At 41.9% G+C, this 24,943-nt stretch overlaps 1 protein-coding gene across 3 annotated transcripts; it reads right to left on the minus strand.

Annotated features, from left to right (window-relative positions):
• Nucleotides 1-391: 391 nt before the first annotated feature.
• On the minus strand, nt 392-24,917 carry hkdc1 (hexokinase domain containing 1). 3 transcript variants are annotated; one of them, XM_035399910.1, is made up of 18 exons: nt 23,850-24,917; nt 22,423-22,585; nt 22,127-22,275; nt 20,928-21,047; nt 20,597-20,692; nt 20,149-20,248; nt 19,845-20,028; nt 19,370-19,525; nt 19,048-19,281; nt 18,462-18,766; nt 17,879-18,027; nt 17,251-17,370; nt 16,842-16,937; nt 3,663-3,762; nt 2,592-2,775; nt 1,983-2,138; nt 1,492-1,725; nt 392-677 (listed from the first exon to the last, which is right to left on the minus strand). In XM_035399910.1, exons 1-18 carry the CDS (start codon nt 23,910-23,912, stop codon nt 539-541), a joined length of 2,748 nt encoding a protein of 915 aa, XP_035255801.1. In that variant the 5' UTR covers nt 23,913-24,917; the 3' UTR covers nt 392-538. The 3 variants fall into 3 exon arrangements, with proteins under 3 accessions (XP_035255801.1, XP_035255802.1, XP_035255799.1); XM_035399911.1 differs by lacking the exons at nt 16,842-16,937; nt 17,251-17,370; nt 17,879-18,027; ... (8 more) ...; nt 22,423-22,585; nt 23,850-24,917 and adding exons at nt 3,983-4,078; nt 4,443-4,562; nt 4,779-4,927; ... (8 more) ...; nt 9,119-9,281; nt 10,548-10,769; XM_035399908.1 differs by lacking the exons at nt 392-677; nt 1,492-1,725; nt 1,983-2,138; nt 2,592-2,775; nt 3,663-3,762 and adding exons at nt 13,075-13,636; nt 14,468-14,701; nt 15,025-15,180; nt 15,619-15,802; nt 16,551-16,650 and having other exon boundaries at nt 23,850-24,912.
• Between the last annotated feature and the right edge of the window lie 26 nt (nt 24,918-24,943).

Raw genomic sequence — 24,943 nt, forward strand, 5'->3', positions numbered from 1 at the left:
CCATATGGGGTTGCTGGGTGGCTCATACTGTTAAGACACTGAATTAGTCCATGGACGGGCTCCACAGTCTGGTATAGGCCCAGGATGATGGCATGTCATCAAGCAGCAGCAGTTCAGTTTTAAATACAAAGAATCAGACGAACTGTCACATCTTTAAACTTTTCTTTACTGTGTACAAAATATATACATGCAAACAAAAAAACTAATTGCCTGTCTTATAAAGAAAAGGATCAATCCTGACTTACTAGTATTACTAAAACAAACAAACATAATGTATGATTCCTTCAGAACCTCCACTGTACATGAAAAAAAACCTGAAAATAATTTCCCAAAAATGTCGTCAGGGTTACAGAACTGTCAGGTATAAAATAATTTCAGCTCAGACATCAAAATTTCACAAATTTAACTTTAGTGTGAGCAGAATGAGATACTGGTCTCCCTGTCAACGATGAATTGCTTCACAGCATCTGCTTAATCCACTCACTTCCTGGATTTGTGTGCTGTGAAGAGGCAGAGTAAGCTACAGTCCAATCACAGCTCACATTTGCGAGTACCTCTGCTGTGCCACGGTGGTGATGAGGGCTGCACCCTTTCCGCTCCCATCCTCTGATAGGACGAATGTGACATCACATCTGGGGGCCAGATCCCGGACCGTCTTTCTCAGGATCCGAGAGAAACTACAGAGAGACAAGTGGATGGTAATATCACCAAGCTAACACAATGATCTTTACATTACTCTGTGAGCACTAAAGTCTCCATGGTAACAGACTATCATTATAAAATCTAATTCTGCTCTGATGCATTTAATAGAGAAGTAGAAGATAACATTATCAAGATAACACAGTGATCTTCATATTATTCTGTGAGCCATGAAGTTACCATGGTAACAGACCAAACAAATCAACTGCTCTGCTGGATTTAATAAGTCAGTGGACCAGGTGCATATTCCAGATCATTAATTATCCTAATTCATATAGGGATGTGCCTTTTCTCATCAGGGTCAAACCCTCTCTAAGCACATTGGTTCTGTTATTATAACAGAGCTGAATGGAAGGCATGCAGACAGAAGGGGCTCTGATAAAAACTGATGTAACGGGTCATGTAGTGGTCAGAGCACTGGACTCTGGACCTGATGGCTTGCTAAATGCACCAGTGTTTGATATTTCAAAGACAAATCTGCCAGGACAGTTATTGGGTATATAAGGAAGATGAGAAGGTTTTCCCCAAGTGATCTCCATTCTTACTGTCCTCCAAATATAAGCATCATGTATAAGCATAAGCATATACAAGCTGAGAAGCTGAGAAGCTGAGAGGACTGAAGAATTCATTAAGTATTGGGTATACAGCAGTTTGTAACATCTTGAAAATGAAACCAATGGTGGACTTAGAAATAAACAGAATCAGAATTGAGCATTTATCCAAGCAATGGTATGGTATAATATATATAAACCACGAGTAAGAGCTACTCTCCTTAGTCTTCCTGCTACTCACTGTGGGTGCAGTTTGTACAGCGTGCCGTCCACCCCCACAGAGATGTCCAGGTGGTCCAGCCCGCGGTTCTCGCGAATCTTGTCGACGACGGCGGCCATGCCAGCCCCGCAGAGCTGTGCAGCACGTTGAGACACGGTGCCACACACCTCCTTCACGATTATACTGTCATCACAGGTGCTGTCCAGACCCAGGCGCCGCAGGATGGACCTCACCTGCAGCAGTGCCAGCCGATCACTAGAGAGATCAGATAGAGATGTTATTCTGCAGAGACTGCTGGTTCCAACAATAGCCAATCTGCTGAAACACAGCTCCCCAAAAGACAGTGTAGAGGTGTGTTGAAGAGCATATCTCAGGTAATGGTGGACCACCCCTGGGGTACTGCAACACTCCCAGCTCCATGCCTCACTGAATTCTTGGTGATTTTGATCCCTGAGCCCTGGGGTACACAAAGCGGAAAACAGGAAGGCCTCTCTGATCTGTGATAATCACACCTCTCTATCTGGGACAGGAACTTGGTCTCAAAGATGCCACGGGTCTTCAGCAGATCTGTGATGTGCCCACGGAAGAGTAAGCCGTGCCTCGTCAAGTCGATGAGGATATGCCGCACAATCTCCCCCAGGTACATTCCACTCATCATCTTCTCAAACCTGGAACACAGGCCAGATGAGCATAGCATTTGCAGCAGGACAGAACAGTGCCATCTTCTGTCTGACATTTTAAGTGCGTCTAATGTCTGTATCAGTTCTCAGGATTTATGGCGTCCTCTAGTGTTACATGTGAATTGCATTAAATTTCCACTCACAATTCAACATCTAAACTGAAAGTCAATACACATAATGCAACATGGCCTCATTACACAGCAGCAAGCACCATAGTCTCAAAACCTAGTTTTTGTTCAAAACCCAGATTTAGAAAAACCAGGAAATTAAGAAATCCACAATCTACTTGGGATGAGACCATTAACTGAAATCATGGCAAACAATGTGAGTCTTCAGAACTAAGCCTGATGCATTAGCAGTGTGTGAAAGAGATGTGTATATAGTGTATAGCTGGGAAAAAGACATCTCTGAGTCCTGTTGACGTGGCAGACAGGAACTCGCCTCTGCTTGCCGACATTGAGGGACTCCTCATCCACCTCCTTGTCGAACTTTGTCCAGATGTCGTCTATGCAGCCATTTTCCCCAAATCCTCCCCACTCCGTGTTCACACACATCTGGCCATTGTCCCCCTCCACTGTCTCGATGTTTCGCATGTCCTCCATGTAACACACATTACTGCCAGTGCCTGAAGGACAGCATAGTCGAGTCAGGGACCTCCTTCTACCTTAAATAAGTCTGCTTCTGCCTCTTTAAATCTCATACAGCTATGGTTGTGTTAGCCCATGGAATGCTGCTCCTTTGGAATACAGGACATTTCAAAATCTGCCTTTTACACTAATTCACTAGCTATTTGACAAAAAATGAATATTTTTGCCAACTCACAATAATAAAACAAGAAATATACGCTGTTCCTAATTTTATCATGAGTAACATCATGTGTTGTTCATGACACATGGAACAGAAATAGGATGAATTAGCAGGATGCAATAAGCTTCCAATAACATTTTGCCGTTATAATCAAAACAAATTTTTCCACAGAGGCTAATAATGTTAAATAACCCCAGGAGCAATTTACGTTTTAATTTAACGGTTTTTCATTCAAATTCAGCATTTTCGCTTAGAGCCAATCATTTTTTGGTGTCTGACATTTGTGTTGCTTATTGATTATAATATTTACACAGCTGTTGGTAGCATTGTGAGATTCATATGCACAACACATTATTTTGTTGTGATTAAAATGTAAAATATTTTATCATATAAAAAAGCCTCGGAATTATATAATTTTTTAGAACACGTATTTTTTCTCTGCATTTTGGCTTTTTTGGCACTTTTTACATTACATTACATTACATTACATGCATTTAGCAGACACTCTTATCCAGAGTGACTTACACAACTTCTTACATAGCATTTACATTGCATCCATTTATGCAGCTGGATATACTGAAGCAATGCAGGTTAAGCACCTTGCTCAAGGGTACAATGGCAGTGTCTTACCTGGGATTCGAACCTGTGACCTTTATCCATCATACTACACTGCCACCCTGCGATATCAGGACTGATCATACATACCTGCAATGAGTCCAATCTCACATTCATGGTCTTCATATGCACAGGTCATCATTGTGCCCACAGTGTCGTTCATTACAGCAACAATATCCAGATTAAATTCCTGCAGAGAGAAACATGCAAATGAACTCTTCTTCCCAGGAAGTACCTATTCATACAGTAGATATTTAACATGGGTGCTAATTCACAGTTATCTCTATGGACATGTGGCATACAGTAGACCTATCAACTGTGGTCATGTTGGTGTAAAATTATAATAATTATTATAATGATTCTGTAAATACACTACGTCCTAAAACACTGCTCTCCTTAAATTTACTCACATTTCTTCTTTTGATGGCCTCTTTCAGCATGTCCACAACATCATTTCCTTCACAGTCTGTGGCTTTGAACCCTTTTGTCCAGCACACCAAACTTCCCTGTGGAAGAAAGGACACAGTGGGAAATAAATTTATTTACATTTAAGAACAATTCATCTCCAAAAATACTCAAGGAGACTTTCCTACTGTTAAAAGATGGAGTAAATGTGGTACAATACTGATGATGTCTGCCTCTGAACATACATATGAATAAAAATCCCCCATGCAGCTGAGTACTTTTGGTACTGAGATCCCATCCCATATCAGTAAATCCCACTGTCTGAATAGTGAAAAAAATACATAGGAAGGTTAGCCTGTCTCTTCTGATTTAGCAAAGGATTGATTCAGTGATTATATCACCTATCATACTCTGTTAAACAATATCAGCACACACCAGAATAAACACACACACATGTTCTTTTACCTTATCAATTTCATTCTGTCTGCAGGGGAAAGAGAAGGTGAATCCTAGAGGGAGACAGGTGTTCTTCATACCCATGTAATCCAGGAAATCTGAGATGCACTGGACAATGTGGTCAATCAGCTGGAAGAAGAGAGAGAGAGAGAGAGCGTGTGTGAGAGACAAGTGCTGTAACAATGCAAGCAATGCATGTGAGCCAGTGGGGGGAGGGGGGGAGCTTCTGGTCCCAGGTGGTTCAGTAGTAAAGAGAAGAGGGGGCTTTCCATATTGGGGTGTTTGAAAGGTTACATTAGGGAGGGCTCAGTTTGGCCTTGGGTTGTTACAATATGGGGGGCTCACCTCCTCCCTAGTTCCCTGCATGATCTCCTGAGGCACTGTATAGATCTTGTTGTCCATATGCACTGATTTGTGAAGGCCACTCCGGATGTTCACCACGAGCACTCGGAAGTTGGTCCCACCCAAATCTAAAGCCAGGTACTTCCCTGTCTCTGAAATGCAATGAAGACCTGTCAATTTCCAATGCTAGAGAGATGTTCAGGTTGGTAACCATATAAGGCATGAAAAATGTTTTGTTTGGGAAAAACAAGGTTAAGATTTAATATCTTTATACAGTACTCTCAACAGCGTGCAGTATACTCACAATTTAACATACTAAAACATGGAAGCATGTCGAAACCAGAATGTTAAATATGACAGTATGTATCTATATCAGACCTGCAATTTGTACAATATACATCTTCAGTTCACTATAATAAAATACAGGCATCATAATAATTCCATCAAATACTTTTTGGTGAACTAGGCCTATTTTATTTACAAAATAATTTATGAACAAGTTAAATATAATCAAAATATCCTTAAAAGGGAAAATATGAGAACCCCTGGGACTCCTTGGCAGACCTCAGGTTGTACAGGATATGGAGTGGTGGTCTGTTACCTGTCCCGTTGGGAATGCTGTAGATGTAAGTGGGCAGCATCTTTACAGAGGCTGTGCTGTGGGTGTCCTTCCTCAAGCCCCTCTCCATCTCTATCCTCATCTTGTCCCGCACCTCCTGCAGCTGAGCCAGGCTCAGCTTGAAGGCGGCCAGCGTCTCGCTGATCTGCTGCCGCTGAATGGCCAGCTTCTGGGCAACTGCTGTTACCATGGCTACGCCCTTTCCGCTGCCACTCTTCGATAGCATGAACCGCACGTGGCAGTCTGGCACCAGCCTCTGCACCACCTCCTGGAGCCGTTTGGGGTACCTATGGTGTGTGAAGAGCATGCCAGTAGTGTTAATTTAATTCAATTCAATACATTTTTATTTGTATAGCACTTTGTACAGAGACACTGTCAGTGTAAATATTAAACAAAATTTGTGCAAAAAAACAGGCCCAAAATATGAGCTATCGAAGTAGAAAAACTCTGCAGTGGGAAGAAAAACACAAAAATCGTGGCAAGAAAAAACTCCCCAATGGGAAGAAATATCAGAAGGAACCCAGCTATAGAGGGGAGCCCATCCTCTGCTGGGTTCCCCAGTGTTACCATGGCCCTTTCTGTAAAAGCATTTAGGAAAACTGATGCACTCTGATTTTTCAAATTGTGGTTTAATTTGAATTTTGTTGTGGGTGGGGTGCGTATGACCATTATAGAGGCTAGAAATTTTGATTGTGTTAATTTTTAGGGCCAGCTTTTATGTCCCTGGGTTTAGAATGTCCAATCTTATATTCTGATGCCCCCCCGATTCCAAATTGAAACCTAACAACAGATGAAAGTTGCTGTGACCCACTGAGGATGAGTCCGGTAAACGGTCCCGCCCACGCCGACCGTGGTCCTGAGGGTCTTCAGCTTGTGGTTATGCCGGATTCGGGTCAGAATGGCTGCCAAGGCTGCAGCACAGAGGTTTGCTGAGCGGAAGGAGACGATGGTGCAAACGCGCTGGACGGCGATGCAGTCTTCCTCTGAGGGGCTGAGATCCAAATCCACCAGAATCTCCTTTGTGTTCTTCAGACCCTCCTTATCCCTGAGGTAACACAGCATGAAGGACATGACTTTCAGTGTGTTAAAATGGGAGTAATCAATTAGACCACACAGAAAACTCTCTTACTCTTCGATTAAAGCAATGTGCTTGGTCTGGAATTTGCCTTTGGTCCGAAGGGCGTCCGAAGCCCGGCCTTCGAAGAGCAGGCCTTTCTTAATCATCTTCAGCAGAACGATCCGCACCAGCTCTCCCATATACAGCCCACTGACCATCTTCTCAAATCTGGGAAACAGATGGTAAGGTTACAAATGGTCACTGCCTTTTGCAGTACTGCATAGCCTACCACAATCTCAATGCTTCCTCTAAAACCAAGTTTCATTTTCAGCCTAGATTTTAGAGAGAAATTTTTTTAGCATGCATCACTACATATAATTAATTTAAATCAACAGTTTTGATGAAATTTTTACATGTCTATTGTCCCTTTTGGATCTCCTGTACTCAGATAATACATATGTGATGTGTCGAAAAATACTATGCTTAAAAAGTTTAAATATGCTTTAAAAAATAAAATATGCTTAAAATGAAAATATACTTAAAATAAAATGTACTTAAAAATCAAAATATGCTTACAGCTGTTTCCCAGGGTTGCTGGAAGGCGCATCAATCTCTCGGTCAAGGTCTGTGATGAAGTCGTTGAGCACGCCATCGTCCCCAAATGCTCCCCACTCCGTGCTGACACACATCCTGCCTTCATCTCCCTCCACCAGGTCAATGTGTCTCAGCTCCTCCATGTAGCAGGCGTTCGTACCCGTGCCTGAGGAACAAGGCCAGCCCTTCCTACACTCAATCACCAATTATATCATTGCTCAACCAATTACTCAGTTGTATTACCTTTACTGATTCCCGTTAAGAGATTTCTGGTGTTCAGTCTTACCTACAGTGACTCCAACCTCACAGTGCTGGTCATCATACCCACAGGACATCATGGTCCCCACTGTGTCGTTGACGAGAGCCAAGACTTCCACATCCATACCCTGAACCGAAAGAAGTCATAGGGTCACCAATTTGATCATGCCATCAGCATCTGCTCAGAGCCAAATTAGAGGAATTGCAGGAAAGCTTTTTGCTATACACTAGCTCCTGGTCAATGAGTGTCACCTGACTGTGATCATCCAGCTCTAGCATTTATATTCTTATTTTGCTTGCTGAAGGTGCATACTACCCTTCTACAGAATTTTTATTTTGTTATCATCTTCATCATCATTATCAACATAAACAACAGCAGCTTCTTTTTCATCTCATTATTATTATCCTCATTCTTATTATTACAGTTTTTCCTGAACTAATTCCCCCTGAAACTGCCGAATTCACTGTAATTGTATTATAGGTTGTGTTTCTGACTTTCCCAGGTGTGAATGAGTCGTTGATTACCCCAGTTTGTTTGATAGCCTGCCTTAAGCTTTCCACCACATCCACGCCCTGGACTCCTCTGGCCTTGTAATTCTTTGACCATGACAGAAGTACACCCTGAACCCCAAGAAGAAACAACACGTATGTACTGAACATCATGTCCAAAACATATATGCTATGTAAACATGTACTGCAACTGCTAAAGTATAGCAAGATATTTGTATATATTAACATGCATCTACTTTGTAATTTAAGCTAACAATTTCTTTCCAGAAGACAAGGTTCTAACTCAGTAAGGTTCAGCAAAGCATTCTTTTCAAACCCCAGACATAATTTTTCAGGGTAGGTAATTTGTGTTACTAAATTAAGTGATTATTCAATAGCAAGGTTCTATAGCCTTCGGTATTCACTAATTGCAAGTCGCTTTGGACAAAGCATCTGCCAAATGTGATGTGATGATTAACCCATGCAGTATTCACTGTACCTCATCCAGTTTGGACTGTCTGCAGGGGAAGGAGAAGGTGAAGCCCAGGGGGGTTTTCCTGTTATTGATGTGATTCTTCTCCATGAAATCTTTCAGGGACTCTGCAACATGCCTGAAGAGCTGCAGGAGGAATGTGTTAGCATGGGATAGCACCTTTTCACATGATGATTCTAGTCTTTCACCATAAAGTAATTGGGATGCAAGTTGTGAGTGGGTCAGACAAGTGTAATTGTTTCTTGGCCGTTTTTGGTATCAGTTAAAGACCAAATTCATCCAAGTGTTGTAGAAAAGGGCCCTGGGGGGCTTTGTCCAGAAAGGTGGAGCTACAATATTGTAGGATTAAACCTCAGCTAAGTTAGTGGACTATCATAGGACATCCATGTAGTGCTTTATAATTGAGGTCATCCTGAGAGGGGAAGTTAGGGCTCATCCTAGAAGGGGAAGGGTGGATTTGGATTACAAATACATCACATCCTCCCATGTGTTTCCTGTAGTGTTGTGTCCTACTGATTCTGCAGGGCTCCTGGCCTGAGACTCACATCTGTGCCCCTGCCGTTGATAATCCCATAAGGGATGGGGTAGGTGTGGCTGTTCATTTCCACCTTCCTCTTCCCATCTTCTGACACCTTTACCTGCAGCACCTTGAGACTGGAGCTCCCAAGTTTGAGTGCCAGGAAGTCCCCTTTCTCTGAAGGAGTAAATGCAGGGGCAAAATCATGGACAGGTAACATACTCACACTAAACCCTATGCCTGCTGACTGGTATCCCCTGTAGCAGACTGGGCTCAGTTAGTGTTCAGTACACACAGGACTCTTCTTATACTGCACCTGATCCATCGGGGGTGGAGAGGACGTGAGTGGGCAGCATCTTCACCGTGGCTGTCTCATTGCTTTTAGCAGATAGACCCTTCTCCATTTCCGCCTGGAAATGAGCTGAGATGTCCTGGAGCTGTTCATCGGAGAGACGCATGGCATCCAGGAAGCTGTCAACCTAGATGGACAGACAGACACAGTAACAGCCAATAAACAAGCCCACGGGCAAAGGAGAGGGTTGGAAGATGCTGCCCTGCTCATGACCTTGTAAAAGAAAAGCAGAATCCCTAGGACAAATCACTATCACCTAAATTACTGAGACTCATTGGGCAGACTCATTGGAACATGAACAAGGCAGGGTCCTTTAGCACACAAAGAGCAGGGAGGCACACCACTGGGGATGCAACAGAAACTGGCTTAAGAAATTAGGAGAGAACAAAATCAAAAATATTTTTATTCTGATTCATATAGCCATCAATAGGCAATGTTAAAATTATATATTTTTTTTATAACAGGAGAGCAATTGCATTGTATTTTTCAGTAATTTGCTGCAAGGAACTGTACTCCAGGAGGGTAAAGTCCTCACCATTCATTTTATCCTGTGGTAATCTAATGTTATGAAGTTAATCATTCCTGATGCCACATTGACTAAGAAAGGTCAAAGTTTTCAATCTTTAATGCTATTGAACTTATCTTGAGCACCTTTGTTCTAAGCCTTGGGTGCGTTTCATTTTAATTGTTGAGTTGCATTGCCTCGTTCTGTATGTGTTTATCTACAGAGGGATTCCGTATGTGTTTTTCCTCATTGACGTGGGAACCTAAAACTCTACAGCCACGGGGTACCACACTGGCAATGGCAAAAGGAGCAGAAACTTCGATAGAAATATTATCCAAATCTACCATGTTCATCCAGCTACCCTATATACCATGCCAGCTCCCCCCTTCTCTTGTTCTATCTCTCTTTCTGTCTGTCTCACACCCTCTCCCTCCTTTCTTAGTAAATAAATGTTAATGGGTGTTGAAACACCCCCTCAGACTTTATAACTAATGAATTGTTCAATGAATGTCATTATGTTTAGTATAATGTAAGATGTAATTTTAGACTACAACATTTGGAGTTATAAAGCTTTCACAATATGCTTTTTCATTATGACTTTGATTCAAATGATTGCAAACTTGTCTTTGGAAGACAACAGTTCTGTCAGCATGTTAATTTTGCAATCACTACATTGAGCAAAAACAAATATTCAGACACTATCTAAAAGATTCTGAAACTTCCCCCATCTGCCAGAAAGCCAATCCACTCGACAGCAATTAAACAAAAAAGAGAGACAGTAAAGCAATGTGTAAGTGAGTATGATGCATATAGTGCCAAAAACCACGAGAAAAATCAAATTGCAAAATGAATTTCGGAAAAATGAAAGCAGGCTCATGAATGTCTCACCTTTTTTATCTGCTCATCCTGCGGTTTGGAGAACTTAGAGAACAGCCAGTGCAAACCCAGCATCTTTCCCAGACCAGTGAGAGCATTCACAAACAAAATAAAACTAGAAAACACCCCTACACTAATTCAGCCTCATTTGAATGCCAGTTTTTTCATATTCTGTAAATAATCTGCCTCTCTGCATATGAGGGAATGCTTTTCACTCCTTGAAGCTGTTTTGCTCCTTGCTGGTGGAGCTAAGCCAAAGCCCACCCATTTGCCAGGCTCGGTAACTACAGGTTCAGCTTCCTCTTAACTACTCTCCTCTCAATCTGAGTACTCCTAGCAATTCCCTGGCTGCATTCCAAACAAAGTGAACTTTCCTCCCGGAACCAAGTAGCTATTCGTCTCTGCTCACTGTAAAGGAGTCTTCCCCATACAAAAAGGACAGAAGAAACATAATTCCCCAGACTCCTAGATAATTCTAGAGTAAAGGATCAAATGTTTGAGGGTTTCATGTTTACTGGAACACTGGATGAAAATATATCTCTTGCTTTATCAGAGCAAAGGGACATAATCAAACAAGAGAGAGATCAACAGACTATCCACAAAAGGTGATCACTCTAATACAAATCACTTAAAACTTTCTGTCGGTAATGTAGATGTAGACAGCATAAACAAATGGAATGCCTTGCAAAGATATACAAATCTATGCACATTTTTAACATTTTGCTGCTTTCAACATGCAATTTTAACATGTATTACACTTTCATTTATGAGGTAATATTTGTTATAAATACAATCTATAAACCTAAATTACCAATGAACATGGTGTAAAAAGCTATGGATACAACACACAATTGTACATTTCTATTGTACCAGATGATACTGTTGCCCTAAATCTTCTGATTAGCTGGCTATCTAGCATCACAAGTTGGATGTCTAATAACATCTTTAAATGAAGAAAAGACAGAGGTTCTCTTAATTGGCTTAAAAACAGAGAGTGGAAAACATCCTGAAAACTTGGCCATTTAGCTGTACAGCATAAAATTAAAGCCAGGACTTTCGGGGTTATTTTAGATCTAAGTTTTAAATTTCACATCAGCAGTGTGACCAGATGTGATTTCTTTCATCTCAATAATATTACATGTGTAAAACCCTACCTAACACCTCACAATGCAAAAAAGTTCACACATGCCTTTGTCTTTAGCTGCATTGACTACTGTAATGCACTTTTCACAATGGTTGCCAAAAGGCTACTAAAAGTTAAAGTTACTTAGGTAACTTGTTCAAAATGCTGCCGTCAGAATTTTCACGAGAACTCAAGAGAACATCTTCCTCCTGTCCTGACTGCGCTATACTGCCTCCCTGTGTCATTTTGAATTGATTTTAAGATCATTTTACTGGTTTTTAAGGCACTCAGTTGTTTAACACCATCATTCATCTCAGAAGTGCCAAGTAGTTACCAGTCCAAATGGAACTCAACAGCTGCCCTTGCAACGCTAGCAATTGTATTTCTTCCATTTGTCCCCAGTGGCCCCTTCTCAATCTCAGAACACCCCCTGGGGGGCCCACGTTGAGAAACCCTATTTGAGATGGATGGGAAATTATGTTTTCTACAACCATGGAGAAATAAATTAATAAAAATGTTTGAAGATATTTATGGAGAGAAATATGTTTCAGTGGAAATGAACAAAATACACAAGACATCAAAATAGTCCGAAGTCATGTCCAAGAACTGAAAAAAGGCAAAAAATCTTAAATATCAATTTAAGAATTTATCAAATATCTCATTCTGTTTCATAAATATGAATAAACAAATCAAAATGTTTGCATGATAAAAATTTAATTTCACTGGAAAATGAACAAAACAAAAAGTGAGGAAAAAGTCTAAATATTACATTTTTAAAAAATTCAGATTGATAATCATATATACTTTTTAAATATAAAGAAATAAATCAAAGAAAATGTGTTTTCCATAAGTTCACATTGCCATATTTTCATTTTATTTATGATTTAAAAAAAATTGCATTTCATGCAAAATGAGTGAAGTACGTGAGACTATATGTGAAGCAGCTGCATGGTTTTGGTGCCGGGAACAGGAACAAGTGGCTAAGCCGGCCTGCTGCCACAGCTGAAGGCAATCTGATAATCAGTTTCAAACTTTATTCGTTATCTGCTTGCAGTGAGAGAGATAGAAAATTTTATTTATTTATTCATCTGTGATGTTTTTCACACCTTAATTAATGTTATTTATTTATTTTTTATACTATGAGAATATGCCTATTATTATTATTATTATTATAGTGTTGTGGGTCATACTTGTAACGTTGTTTATGTAGTTTCTGTGTTTACATGTGTTGCTATGGCAATGTGACTGCAGTTACCCTGCCAATAAAGCGAATTGAAATTGAGAGAGAGAGAGAGAAATGGACTGAGAATCCTTGTGTTTTGTGTACTTCCCCGGTTTCAGTTGGCTCAGGATGACGGCATATCATCAAGCGGCAGCAGTTCAGTTTTAAATACGAAGAATCAGACAAACTCTGTCACATCTTTAAACTGTGCTTTACTGTGTACAAAATATATACATGCAAACAAAAATAATCTCCTGTCTTCTAAAGAAAAAGACCAAATGAATCCAGACTTATTAGAAGTACTAAAACAAACAAACATGATGTATGATGCCTTTAGTACATCTACTGCATGTGTGAAATCTGAAATTAATTTCCAAAAATGTCAATAGACTTACAGCACTGTCAGGTTTAAAATAATTTCATCAGACATTAAAATTATTAACATTTCACAAAATATATCAAAATATTAATTGTGTGGTGTTCAACATTAGAATGAGCAGAACGAGATTTACATCTTCCTGTCAACGATGAATTATTTCACAGCATCGGCTTAGTCCACCCACTTCCTGGTTTTGTGTGCTGTGAAGAGGCAGAGTAAGCTACAGTCCAATCACAGCTTACGTTTGCGCGTACCTCCGCTGTGCCACGGCGGTGATGAGGGCTGCACCCTTTCCGCTCCCATCCTCTGACAGGACGAATGTGACATCACACCTGGGGGCCAGATCCCGGACCGTCTTTCTCAGGATCTGAGAGAAACTACAAAGACAGAAGTGGATGGTAACATCACCAAGCTAACACAATGATATTTACATTACTCAGTGAGCATTAAAGTCTCCATGGTAACTGACTTATGCATTAAATACAATGCAGACAGGTGACCAATTAAAGGAAAAACCTGAATAAATGAGTGGAGAAATATAACGAATGCAGATGCTTCGATACAGGTGTACTGAATGAAACAATTAAACAATTAACATCCTATCATGCTCTGTGGCATGTATAAAAATTCTGAGCAGGCCCAGTTGACCTCAATTTTGGAACCAGATGGCAAGAGGAAAAGATCTAAGTGACTGTGAAAGATGGTTCATTTTTTGGGCATGGACGGCAGGAGTTTCAGAGTGCTCAACTGGCTAATGTTTCAATAGGAACAGCGACTAAAATGACATTTGCATTCAGATCTATGTAAAAGACATCAGTAAATAGGGCCGGAAATTGTGGCCAAAAGGGTACATTCGATGACTGCGATGCTCGTGCGCTATGTAAGGAAAAACCGAAGAGCTGTTCCTCAGGTGACTGAGAATGTCATTGCAGAATGTGATCATGAGTCAACAAGAACAGTCTGTCGACAACTACATAGAAAGGGATATTATAGTAGGGTATAATATATATGTAGTATGTATAGTAGGAAAGCAGAACAAGAGAAATGCGAACAGACGTACAAACAGACCTTGCTCACAGCCACCTCTGCTCACTGTGGGTAAACGGTATTGCTGTTATAATGAGAGCCCCAGCTGCCTTTAGTTATTAGTTTATCAGCAGGCAGGAACATGAGTAAGCGCTACTCTCCTTAGACTCCCCGCTACTCACTGTGGGTGCAGTTTGTACAGCGTGCCGTCCACCCCCACGGTGATGTCCAGGTGGTCCAGCCCGCGGTTCTCGCGAATCTTGTCGACGACGGCGGCCATGCCAGCCCCGCAGAGCTGTGCAGCACGGCGAGACACGGTGCCGCACACCTCCTTCACGATTATACTGTCATCACAGGTGCTGTCCAGACCCAGGTGCTGCAGGATGGACCTCACCTGCAGCAGTGCCAGCCGATCACTAGAGAGATCAGATAGAGATGTTATTCTGCAGAGACTGCTGGTTCCAACAATAGCCAATCTGCTGAAACACAGCTCCCCAAAAGACAGTGTGCTGGAAGGAAAGGTGTGTTGAAGATTATATCTCAGGTAATTGGGGACCGCCCTGGGGGTACCGCAACACCCCCTGGCTCCATGCCCCGCTCCATAAAACACCCACAGGTGCGGGAGTGGGTGTTTTTACAGAGTTCAGCAGAAAGTGAATTCTTGGTGATTATGATCCTGGAGCCCTGGGGAACACACCATGGAAAACAGGAATGACCCTATGACCTATGAAAACCGTACCTCTCTATCTGGGACAGGAACTTGGTCTCAAAGATACCAGGGGTCTTCAGTGGCTCTGTGATGTGCCCACGGAAGAGCAAGTTACGCTTGGTCAGGTTGATGAGGATCTGTCGCACAATCTCTCCCAGGTACATTCCACTCATCATCTTCTCAAACCTGCAGCAGAGGCCAGGGAGCATAACATTTCTATCAGGATGGAACAGTGCCATCTTCTGTTTGATATTTTAAGTGCTTCATATGTCTGCATTTGTTCTTAGGAGTTATGGCGTCCTCTAGTGTTACAAGTGAATTGCATTAAATTTCCACTCACAATTCAACATCTTAACTGAAAGTCGATACACATAATGCAACATGGTCTCATTACACAGCAGTAAGCACCAAAGACTGGACACATAGATTTGGTCCAAAACCAGGAAATTAAAGAAGCCCATGCTCATGGGTGACGATGTTACCTGAAACCATAAGGCAAACAATATGAACTGACTTCAGAACTAAGCCAGGTGCATTACCAGTGTGTGAAAGAGATGTGTATATAGTGTATAGCAGAGAAAAAGACATCTCTGAGTCCTGTTGACGTGACAGACAGGGACTCGCCTCTGCTTGCCGACGTTGAGGGACTCCTCATCCACCTCCTTGTCGAACTTTGTCCGGATGTCGTCTATGCAGCCATTTTCCCCAAATCCTCCCCACTCCGTGTTCACACACATCTGGCCCTCGTCCCCCTCCACCGTCTCGATGTTTCGCATGTCCTCCATGTAACACACATTACTGCCAGTGCCTGAAGGACAGCATAGTCGAGTCAGGGACCTCCTTCTACCTTAAATAAGTCTGCTTCTGCCTCTTTAAATCTCATACAGCTATGGTTGTGCTAGCCCATGGAATGCAGGATATTTCAAAAACAGAATTTTACAGTAATTCACTCGTATTCTGATAAAAAAAGAATTAGTTTTGCTATAATATGCCAACTCCCAGTAATGAAGTAATAAATGGATGTCATTCTTAGCTTTATTATAACACATCTAACAGAAGCTGGATGGAATCGCAGGATTAGCGGGATGAAATAAGGAAAAAAATAATGTTTCACGTTCTGACCAAAATACATTTTTGCCACACTAATAATATTAAAAAACCCTAGGGAGAGTTTCAATTTTAATTTAGAAGTGTAGTGCATATTAATTTACTCATACATAGTAAGCTAGCTAGGGTGTGACATCTTGTTTTTAACTTTTCATTTGAATTCAGTGCTCTGTCTTTGAATTTTGCAATGCTACAAACAGCTGTGTAAATATTATGATTAATAATTACACAAATGTCAGACACTGAAAGATGATTGGCTCAATGAAACAAGTAATTATTTTGTTGTGGTTCAAGTCTGGGTCCATTGCCCGTTGTAATCATTAAAAATGACCTCGGATTTATCTGCGTTTATGGAACGCAGTGTATGTTTTTCCTTCATTTTGGCTCTTTTGTCAGCGGAAAAAGTAAATGTAGAACCCTGCGTTAATGCGGCCACTGATCATACATACCCGCGATGAGTCCAATCTCACATTTAGGATCTTCATACGCACAGGTCATCATTGTGCCCACAGTGTCGTTCACTATCGCAACAATATCCAGATCAAATTCCTGCACAAACAAATATGCAAATGAGCTGTTCTTCCCAGGATATGCCAATTGATACAGTGGATATTCCACAGAGGTGCTAATAAATTAACCATATGGATGATTGACATAGACCTGTAAACTGTGGTCAGGTTGCTGCAAAATGACAATCACGTACTATATCCACAAATGCTGCTCTCTTTAAATGTACTCACATTTCTTCTTTTGATGGCCTCTCTCAGCATGTCCACAACATCATTTCCTTCACAGTCTGTGGCTTTGAACCCTTTTGTCCAGCACACCAATCTTCCCTGTGGCAGGAAGAGACACAATGGGAAATAAATCTATTTAGACCTTTCCTGCTGTTAAAAAATTGAGTCCTGACCAAAGCTATCAGCCTCTCATCCCAAATAAGAATCCCCCATGCAGCCGGGTACTATCAGTCATGTAATCCCATCTCTATCAGTAACCCCCCTTGTCTGAATAGTGAAAAATACATAAGAAGGTTATCCTGTCTCCTCTGATTTAAAGAAGGATTGAATCGGTGATTATACCACCTAATATACTCTGTTGAACAATACCAGCAGCACACACCAGAGTAAACACACAAACATGTTCTTTTACCTTATCAATTCCAATCTGTCTGCAGGGAAAAGAGAAGGTGAATCCTAGAGGGAGACAGGTGTTCTTCATACCCATGTAATCCAGGAAATCTGAGATGCACTGGACAATGTGGTCAAACAGCTGAAGAGGGAGAAGGAGAGTGGCATAGAGGGGAAGAGAGAGAGAGACTTCCTGTAGTCTTGGGCCTGAACAACACAGTTCACTGTGACAACACAGTTCCCAGAGCAGCCCAGAGCAGGGCCTTTTGGTGGACATGGGATTGCATTCCGATTGGGATTTCCCAATAAAATGGGAAATACATATTTGAGCATGTAAATTGGTTGCAAGGCATGCAAGATGTAAAAATGTAAACTTCAGACAAAATAATTGTTTTTGCAGTGTGAGCAAGCACTAAATTCCATATGATTCTGTTGATGTGGTCATTCTTACTGTGCAACAATTCTAACAGGTGCTGCAACAATGCAAGAAATGCATGGGAGTGGGGGGGGTGGCAGGGGGTCGGGTAGCTGCTGGCCTCACGAAGTTCAACAGTAAAGAGAAGAGGGGGCTTTCTATCTTTGGGTGTTTGAAAGGTTACAGTAGGGAGAGCTGAGTTTGGCCTGGGGTTGTTATAATATGGGAGACTCACCTCCTCCCCAGTTCCCTGCATGATCTCGAGAGGGATTGCGTAGATCTTGTTGTACATGCGCACTGATTTACGAAGGCCGGTCCGGAGCTTCACCACGAGCACTCGGAAGTTGGTCCCACCCAAATCTAAAGCCAGGTACTTTCCTGTCTCTGAAATGCAATGAAGATCTGTTATTTTCCAGTGCTATAAAGATGTCCAGGTTGGTAACCAAGTAAGGCATCAAAACTGCTTTTTGTTTTGGAAAAATGCAATAAACCAGAATGTTAAATATTATTTATTTACAATAAGTGGCCATCTGATGAGGCACACTTGACGAGAAAATTTTCCAGGGCCTCGTTGAATCCAAGCATGAAAAATTCAGGCAGCTTGGGAGGCAAAACAGAGTCCTATTCAGGACCTAAGGGGGTCCTATTCAAAAGGTGTACCTAATACAATGCCTAATGAGTGTGTATCAGACATGTAAGTTATTTTATGTATGTCACAATATCTTCAAAAGGGAGAATATGGTTTTTTTTTTGTGAGGACCCCTGGGACTCCTTGGCAGACCTCAGGTGGTAGCAGACATGTAGTGGTGGTCTGTTACCTGTTCCATCTGGAACGCTGTAGACGTACGTGGGCAGCATCTTTACAGAGGCTGTGCTGTGGGTGTCCTTCCTCAAGCCCCTCTCCATCTCTGTCTTCATCTTGTCCCGCACCTCCTGCAGCTGTTCCAGGCTCAGCTTGAAAGCAGCCAGCGTCTCACTGATCTGGGAATGCTGAATAACCAGCCTCTGGGCAACTGCCGTTACCATGGCAGCACCCTTCCCGCTGCCGCTCTCTGATAGCACGAAGCGCACGTGGCAGTCTGGCACCAGCCGCCGCACCACCTTGTGGAGCCGTTTGGGGTACCTGAGGGGTGCAAAGACCATCCCAATGGTGTTACCACCACCCTTTCTGAAGCCTCGACAAGTTTTAGAGCAATTAGGAAAACTAATACACATTGATTTTTCAAACTGTGGTCTTGTTTAAATTTTTTGCGAGGTGGGGCATACATGACTGATATGGAGCCTAAACTTTTTTTATTGTGTTTATTTTTAGGGCTGGCTTTTTTGTCCATGGGTTTGGACTGTTCTGATGCCCCCCAATTCCAAACTGAAACCTAGCAGCAGATGAAAGTTGCTGTGACCCACTGAGGGTGAGTCCGGTAAACGGTCCCGTCCATGCCGACCGTGGTCCTGAGGGTCTTCCGCTTGTGGTTATGCCGGATTCGGGTCAGAATGGCTGCCAAGGCTGCAGCACAGAGGTTTGCTGAGCGGAAGGAGACGATGGTGCAAACGTGCTGGACGGCGATGCAGTCTTCCTCTGAGGGGCTGAGATCCAAATCCACCAGAATCTCCTTTGTGTTCTTCAGACCCTCCTTATACCTGAAGTAACACACACAGCATCAAGGACATGACTTTCACCATGTTAAAATGGCAGTAATCCATTTGGCCACACATCGATTGCTCTTACTTTTCGATTAAAGCAATGTGCTTGGTCTGGAATTTGCCTTTGGTCCGAAGGGCGTCCGAAGCCTGGCCTTCAAAGAGCAGGCCTTTCTTAGTCATCTTCAGCAGAATGATCCGCACCAGCTCTCCCATGTACAGCCCACTGACCATCTTCTCAAATCTGGGAAACAGATGGTAAGGTCACAAATGGTGTGCATGACCTAACAATCTCAATGCTTCCTCTAAAACCAAGTTTTATTTTATTTTTTAAAAATCAGTCTGGATTTTAGAGAGGAAAAAGTCTTAGCTTGCAGGACTACATATAATGAATTCAATCAACAGTTTTGATGAAATTTTTATATGTCTATTGTCCCTTTTGGATCTCCTGTACTTGAGAAATACTATGCTTAAAAAGTTTAAATATGCTTTAAAAAATAAAATGTGCTTTAAATGAAAATATACTTAAAATAAAATGTACTTAAAAATCAAAATATGCTTACAGCTGTTTCCCAGGGTTGCTGGAAGCCGCATCAATCTCTCGGTCAAAGTCTGTGATGAAGTCGTCGAGCACACCATCATCCCCAAAGGCTCCCCACTCCGTGTTGACACACATCCTGCCTTCATCTCCCTCCACCAGGTCGATGTGTCTCAGCTCCTCCATGTAGCAGGCATTCGTACCCGTGCCTGAGGAACAAGGTCAGCCCTTCCTACACTCGATCACCACTGATATCATTGCTCAAACAGTCACTCGGGTATATTACCATCACTGATTCCCGTTAAGAGATTTCTGATGCTCAGTCTTACCTACAATGACTCCAACCTCACAGCGCTGCTCATCATACCCACAGGACATCATGGTCCCCACTGTGTCGTTGACGAGAGCCAAGACGTCCACGTTCATCCCCTAAACCGACAAGAATCGTAGGGTCACTAATCTTGTATCCAATCACAGCCAAATTAGGGGAATAGCTGGAAAGCTTTTTGCTTTTTTAAACTAGCTCCTGATCAATGAGTGTCACCTGACTGTGATCATCCTGCACTTCATTCTTATTTTTCTTGCTGAAGTTGTATACTGCTATTCCACAGAATCTTTATTTTGTCATCATCTCCATCATCATTATCAACATCAGTACCAGCTGCTTTCTTTTTCAGTTCTTCCAGAACTAACTCCCCCAGGAACTGCCAAATTATTTGTGATTGTATTATAGGTTGTCTTGCTGCCATTCCCAGGTGTGAATGAGTCGTTGATTACCCCAGTTCTGTTGATAGCCTGCCTTAAGTTCTCCACCACATCCATCCCCTGGACTCCTCTGGCCTTGTAATTCTTTGACCATGACAGAAGTACACCCTAAACCCAGAGAAGAAACAACATATATGTACTGAACATCATGAACAAAACATATATACTACGTAAACATTTGGAGATATTAATGTGCATCTACTTTGTAATTTAAGTTTCTTTCCAGAAGACAAAATTCTAACTCACTAGTGCATTATTAACAAACCGCAGGTGTATCTTTGTGGAGTAGGTAGTTTGTTTTCCTAAATGAAGTGAAGATTAACCCGTGCAGTATTCGCTGTACCTCATCCAGTTTCGACTGTCTGCAGGGGAAGGAGAAGGTGAAGCCCAGGGGGGTTTTCTTGTTATTGATGTGATTCTTCTCCATGAAATCTTTCAGGGACTCTGCAACATGACTGAAGAGCTGCAGGAGGAATGTGTTAGCATGGGATGGCACAGTACCTTTTCACTTAATTATTTTAGATTTTACTGTCTTTCACCAGAATTTGGGATGTAAGTTATGAGTGGGTCAGACAAATTAAATGGTTTCTTGGACACGTTTGGAATCAGTTAAACACCAAATGTATCCAAGAGTAGTAAAAATTGGCCCTCAAGTGTGATTTGTTCGGAAATTGACTGGGCCTTACAGCTACAATGTTGCAGAATTAAACCGCAGAAAGGTTAGTGGACTATGGGAGGACATCCATAATAGTGGTCTATAATTGAGGTCATCCTGACAGGGGGTAGGGTGGGTTAGGATTCATCCTGACAGGAGCAGGATGGGTCAAGCGGCAATATACTTGATAAGAAGGCAAACATGGCCAAAATAGAACCACAGTCTAAAATGGCACTGCACACAAACATGTGTATACTCATTGTAGCTGAAAACTATTGTTAGTAACTGAGGACACATTCAGATTCTGCAATTGTGGTAACCATGGGAATCACAGAAGTGACAATGTTTGCTGCAACAAACACAGAAAATAAAAACGGCAGTGGTAAAGGAGCAGAAACTTTGACAAGTCAATGATATCAAAGTCGCTTTTGTTCATTTAGCACTGTAATATGGGATGAAGAGTACGCTCTGCCCATGTGATATTTTAGACCAATTGCAGACAATCTATCCATAGATGTCAGTGTGCAAACATCTCAGCTAGTTCGGCCAACAGGGATTTTCACACTGCAGTGGCTAAAGTCAATGAATTCTGTTTCCCCCAGTAATTCCTCCATTTTATGTCATTCAGTTCATACAAACTAGGCAAAGTTTGTTTCCGTAACAAGCATACTGCCGTATTTAGGGTTTATCCTGTCAGGGCAGGGTGGGTTAGAGTTCATCCTGCAGGGGTAGTGTGCATTAGGGTTCATCCTGCAGGGGTGGGTAGGTTATAGTTTATCCTGACAGCGGTGGGGTGGATTTGAATTACAGATGCATCACATCCTCCCATATGTTTCCTGTAGTGCTGTGTCCTACTGATTCTGAAGGGCTCCTAGCCTGAGACTCACGTCTGTACCCCTGCCGTTGACAACCTCAGCAGGGATGGGGTAGGTGAGGCTGTTCATTTCCACCTTCCTCTTTCCATCTTCTGACACCTTTACCTGCAGCACCTTGAACTTGGAGCCCCCAAGGTCGAGTGCCAGAAAGTCCCCTTTCTCTGAAGGAGTAAATGCAGGGGCAAAATCATGGACAGGTAACATACTCACACTAAACCCTATGCCTGCTGCCTGGTATCCCCTGTAGCAGATTGGGCTCAGTTAGTGTTTAGTACCAAAGGACACACAGGACTCTGCTTATACTGCACCTGATCCATCAGGGGTGGAGAGGACATGTGTGGGCAGCATCTTCACCGTGGCTGTCTCATTGCTTTCGGCAGATAGACCCTTCTCCATTTCTGCCCGGAAACGGGCTGAGATGTCCTGGAGCTGTTCATCGGAGAGACGCATGGCGTACAGGAACCTGTCCACCTGGAGGGACAGACAGACACAGTAAACAAGCCCACAGGCAAAGAAAAGGGGTGGACGATACTGCCCTGCTCATGACCTTGTGAAAGAAGAACAGAATAACTAGAAATAGACAAATCACTATCGCCTAAATTACTGAGACTCATTGAGCAAACCCATTGGAACACAAGTGAGGCATGGTCCTTTAGTGCATAAAGAGCAGGGAGGCACACCACTGAGGACATAACAGCAACTGGCTACAGAAATCAACAGAGAAAAAAAAAATATTATTCAGATTCATGTAGCCATTAATATGCAATGCTACAATTTTGATAACAGCAGAGTAATTGCATTATATCTTCAATTCACTCGCTGCATGGAGTTGACTTAACTCTAAAGAGGACCTATACCGAGAGGGTAAGGTCCTCTCATTGCACATTTTTTCCCATGGTAATCTCTAATGTGACAAAGTTAATCATTCCTGGAGCCACATTGACTAAGACAAACCACACATTGAGGGGTCAAAGATTTCAACCTGTAATGCTGTTGCACATTTCTTAATCAAGAAACGAACACGTATTTGTATTTTGTACCTTTGTTCTAACCCTTGGGTGTGTTCTCTTTGTTGAACTGAGTCTCACTGCATGCATTTATCTACAGGAGGATTCAAAGTACTTTCCTCATTGATGGAAACACAGGCAATGGCAAAAACTATTTTCATCCAAATCCACCATGTTCATCCAGCTGCTGTCACCCTATTTACCTCTCCAGCTCCTTCTCTCTCCGTACCCTTCTATATGTCCCACACCCCCTCCCACTGTTTTACTCTCATTATCGCTCGGTCTCACACCCTCCAAGTCCCTCTCTTAGTAAATAAATGGGTGTTGAAGCACCCCTCAGACTTTATCTCAAAAGATAATTGTTCAGCCAATTCCATGGGCGTTTTATAATAAAATGATCTTGTTTTAGACTACATTTAAACATTTATTTATTATCAAGCATTCACAATATGCTTTTTAAGCAAAACCTTGATTCAGTTGACCTTGAAATGACCGCACACTTTTCAATGGAAGACAAAAATTTTCAGCATTTCAATTTTTCACTTCATTAAGTTACAATATTCTGAAGCTTCCCCCATCTGTCAGAAAGTCAAATCCCTTTACCACAAATTAAACAAAAAAGGAAAGGCATTAAAGCAATTTGAACATTTGTGTGACAAATACAGTTCCAAAACCAGAAGCAGCATCATATTATAAAACAGCAGAAAAACAAAACATGAATGCCTCACCTTTTTTATCTGGTCCTCCTGCAGTTTGGAGAAGTAAAACGAGAGCAAATGCACAGCCAGCATCTCAGGCACTTCACAAATATATTTTCCAGAAACAGGAGAGCACTCAAAATCTAAATAAAACTAGAAAACACCCCTAAACGAATTAATTTGAACCCGTTTTTTCATATTCTGTAAAGGTCTCTCTGAAGAACTGTTTTTCCCTCGTTGAAGCCGTTTTGCTCCTTGGTGGCAGAGTTAAGCAAAAGCACACCCCTCTGCCTGGCTCAATAATTAATGGTTCAGCCTCCTTTTAACTCCTGTCCTCTCAGCGTTCTCCTAGCAATCCAGTGGCTCCACTCCAAAGAGGACTTTCTGCTGGGACATACTAGCTCTTAGTCTCTGCTCACTATAAAGGAGTCTTCACCAAACAAGAAGGGCCAGACCATTCACAGAGGAAACAGAAGTCCCCTGACCCAGGAATTATAGCGTAAAGGGTCAAATGTTTGAGGCTTTTATTTTTACTGAACTGGGACACTGGATGAAAAAGTCAATGTTTAGATCTTCGGCTTTATCAGAGCAAGGGGAAATAATCAAACACCACAGAGATGAACAGATTATCCAAAAAGGTGATCATTCTCATGCTTGTGTAATTCTTGTTGCGAGTTATAGTCCCTTAATCTCTTAACATTTTCTATTGATAAGCCTGCTGGCAGTTTCAGATGATGCAAGCAGTACAAACAAAAAGATATACAGACCAGTGCACAGAACAGTTTTAACAGTTTTTTTTTGTTTTCTAACTTGCATGACACTTTCAAGTGTGCCAGAGAGCAGATGTGGCTCAATTACAAAAACTCTTTGTTCTCCCTGCCAGCACACACAAATCTCATTCGCCACCATACTGAAATGTCTCCAGGGGTGACGATGCATTCTCCACCCTTTCGAATGCCTGAACACAAAAAAAAAACAGTGCAGGCTCAATTACAGGCTATGCTAGAGATGCGAGAAATAGAAAAATCTATTAGTGCATGGAGCAGTAATTAAACATCTAGTATAAAGCCTTCACAGAAGAATGGAAGTTTTATTACTACTATTATTATTATTATTATTTAAAT

Source organism: Anguilla anguilla, chromosome 18 (assembly GCF_013347855.1).
Source record: "Anguilla anguilla isolate fAngAng1 chromosome 18, fAngAng1.pri, whole genome shotgun sequence".
Taxonomy (NCBI): Eukaryota; Metazoa; Chordata; class Actinopteri; order Anguilliformes; family Anguillidae; genus Anguilla; species Anguilla anguilla.

What these genes read in the sequence shown, in the direction of transcription:
- hkdc1 (XM_035399910.1), bottom strand. Translation starts at nt 23,912, where the DNA reads ATGCTGGCTGTGCATTTGCTCTCGTTTTACTTCTCCAAACTGCAGGAG. An exon ending in TGAGGTTGGAGTCATTGTAG is followed by an intron (nt 20,029 to 20,148) that starts GTAAGACTGAGC and finishes CTTGTTCCTCAG; the next exon opens with GCACGGGTACGAATGCCTGC. An exon ending in CAGCGTTCCAGATGGAACAG is followed by an intron (nt 18,028 to 18,461) that starts GTAACAGACCAC and finishes ATTGCATTTCAG; the next exon opens with AGACAGGAAAGTACCTGGCT.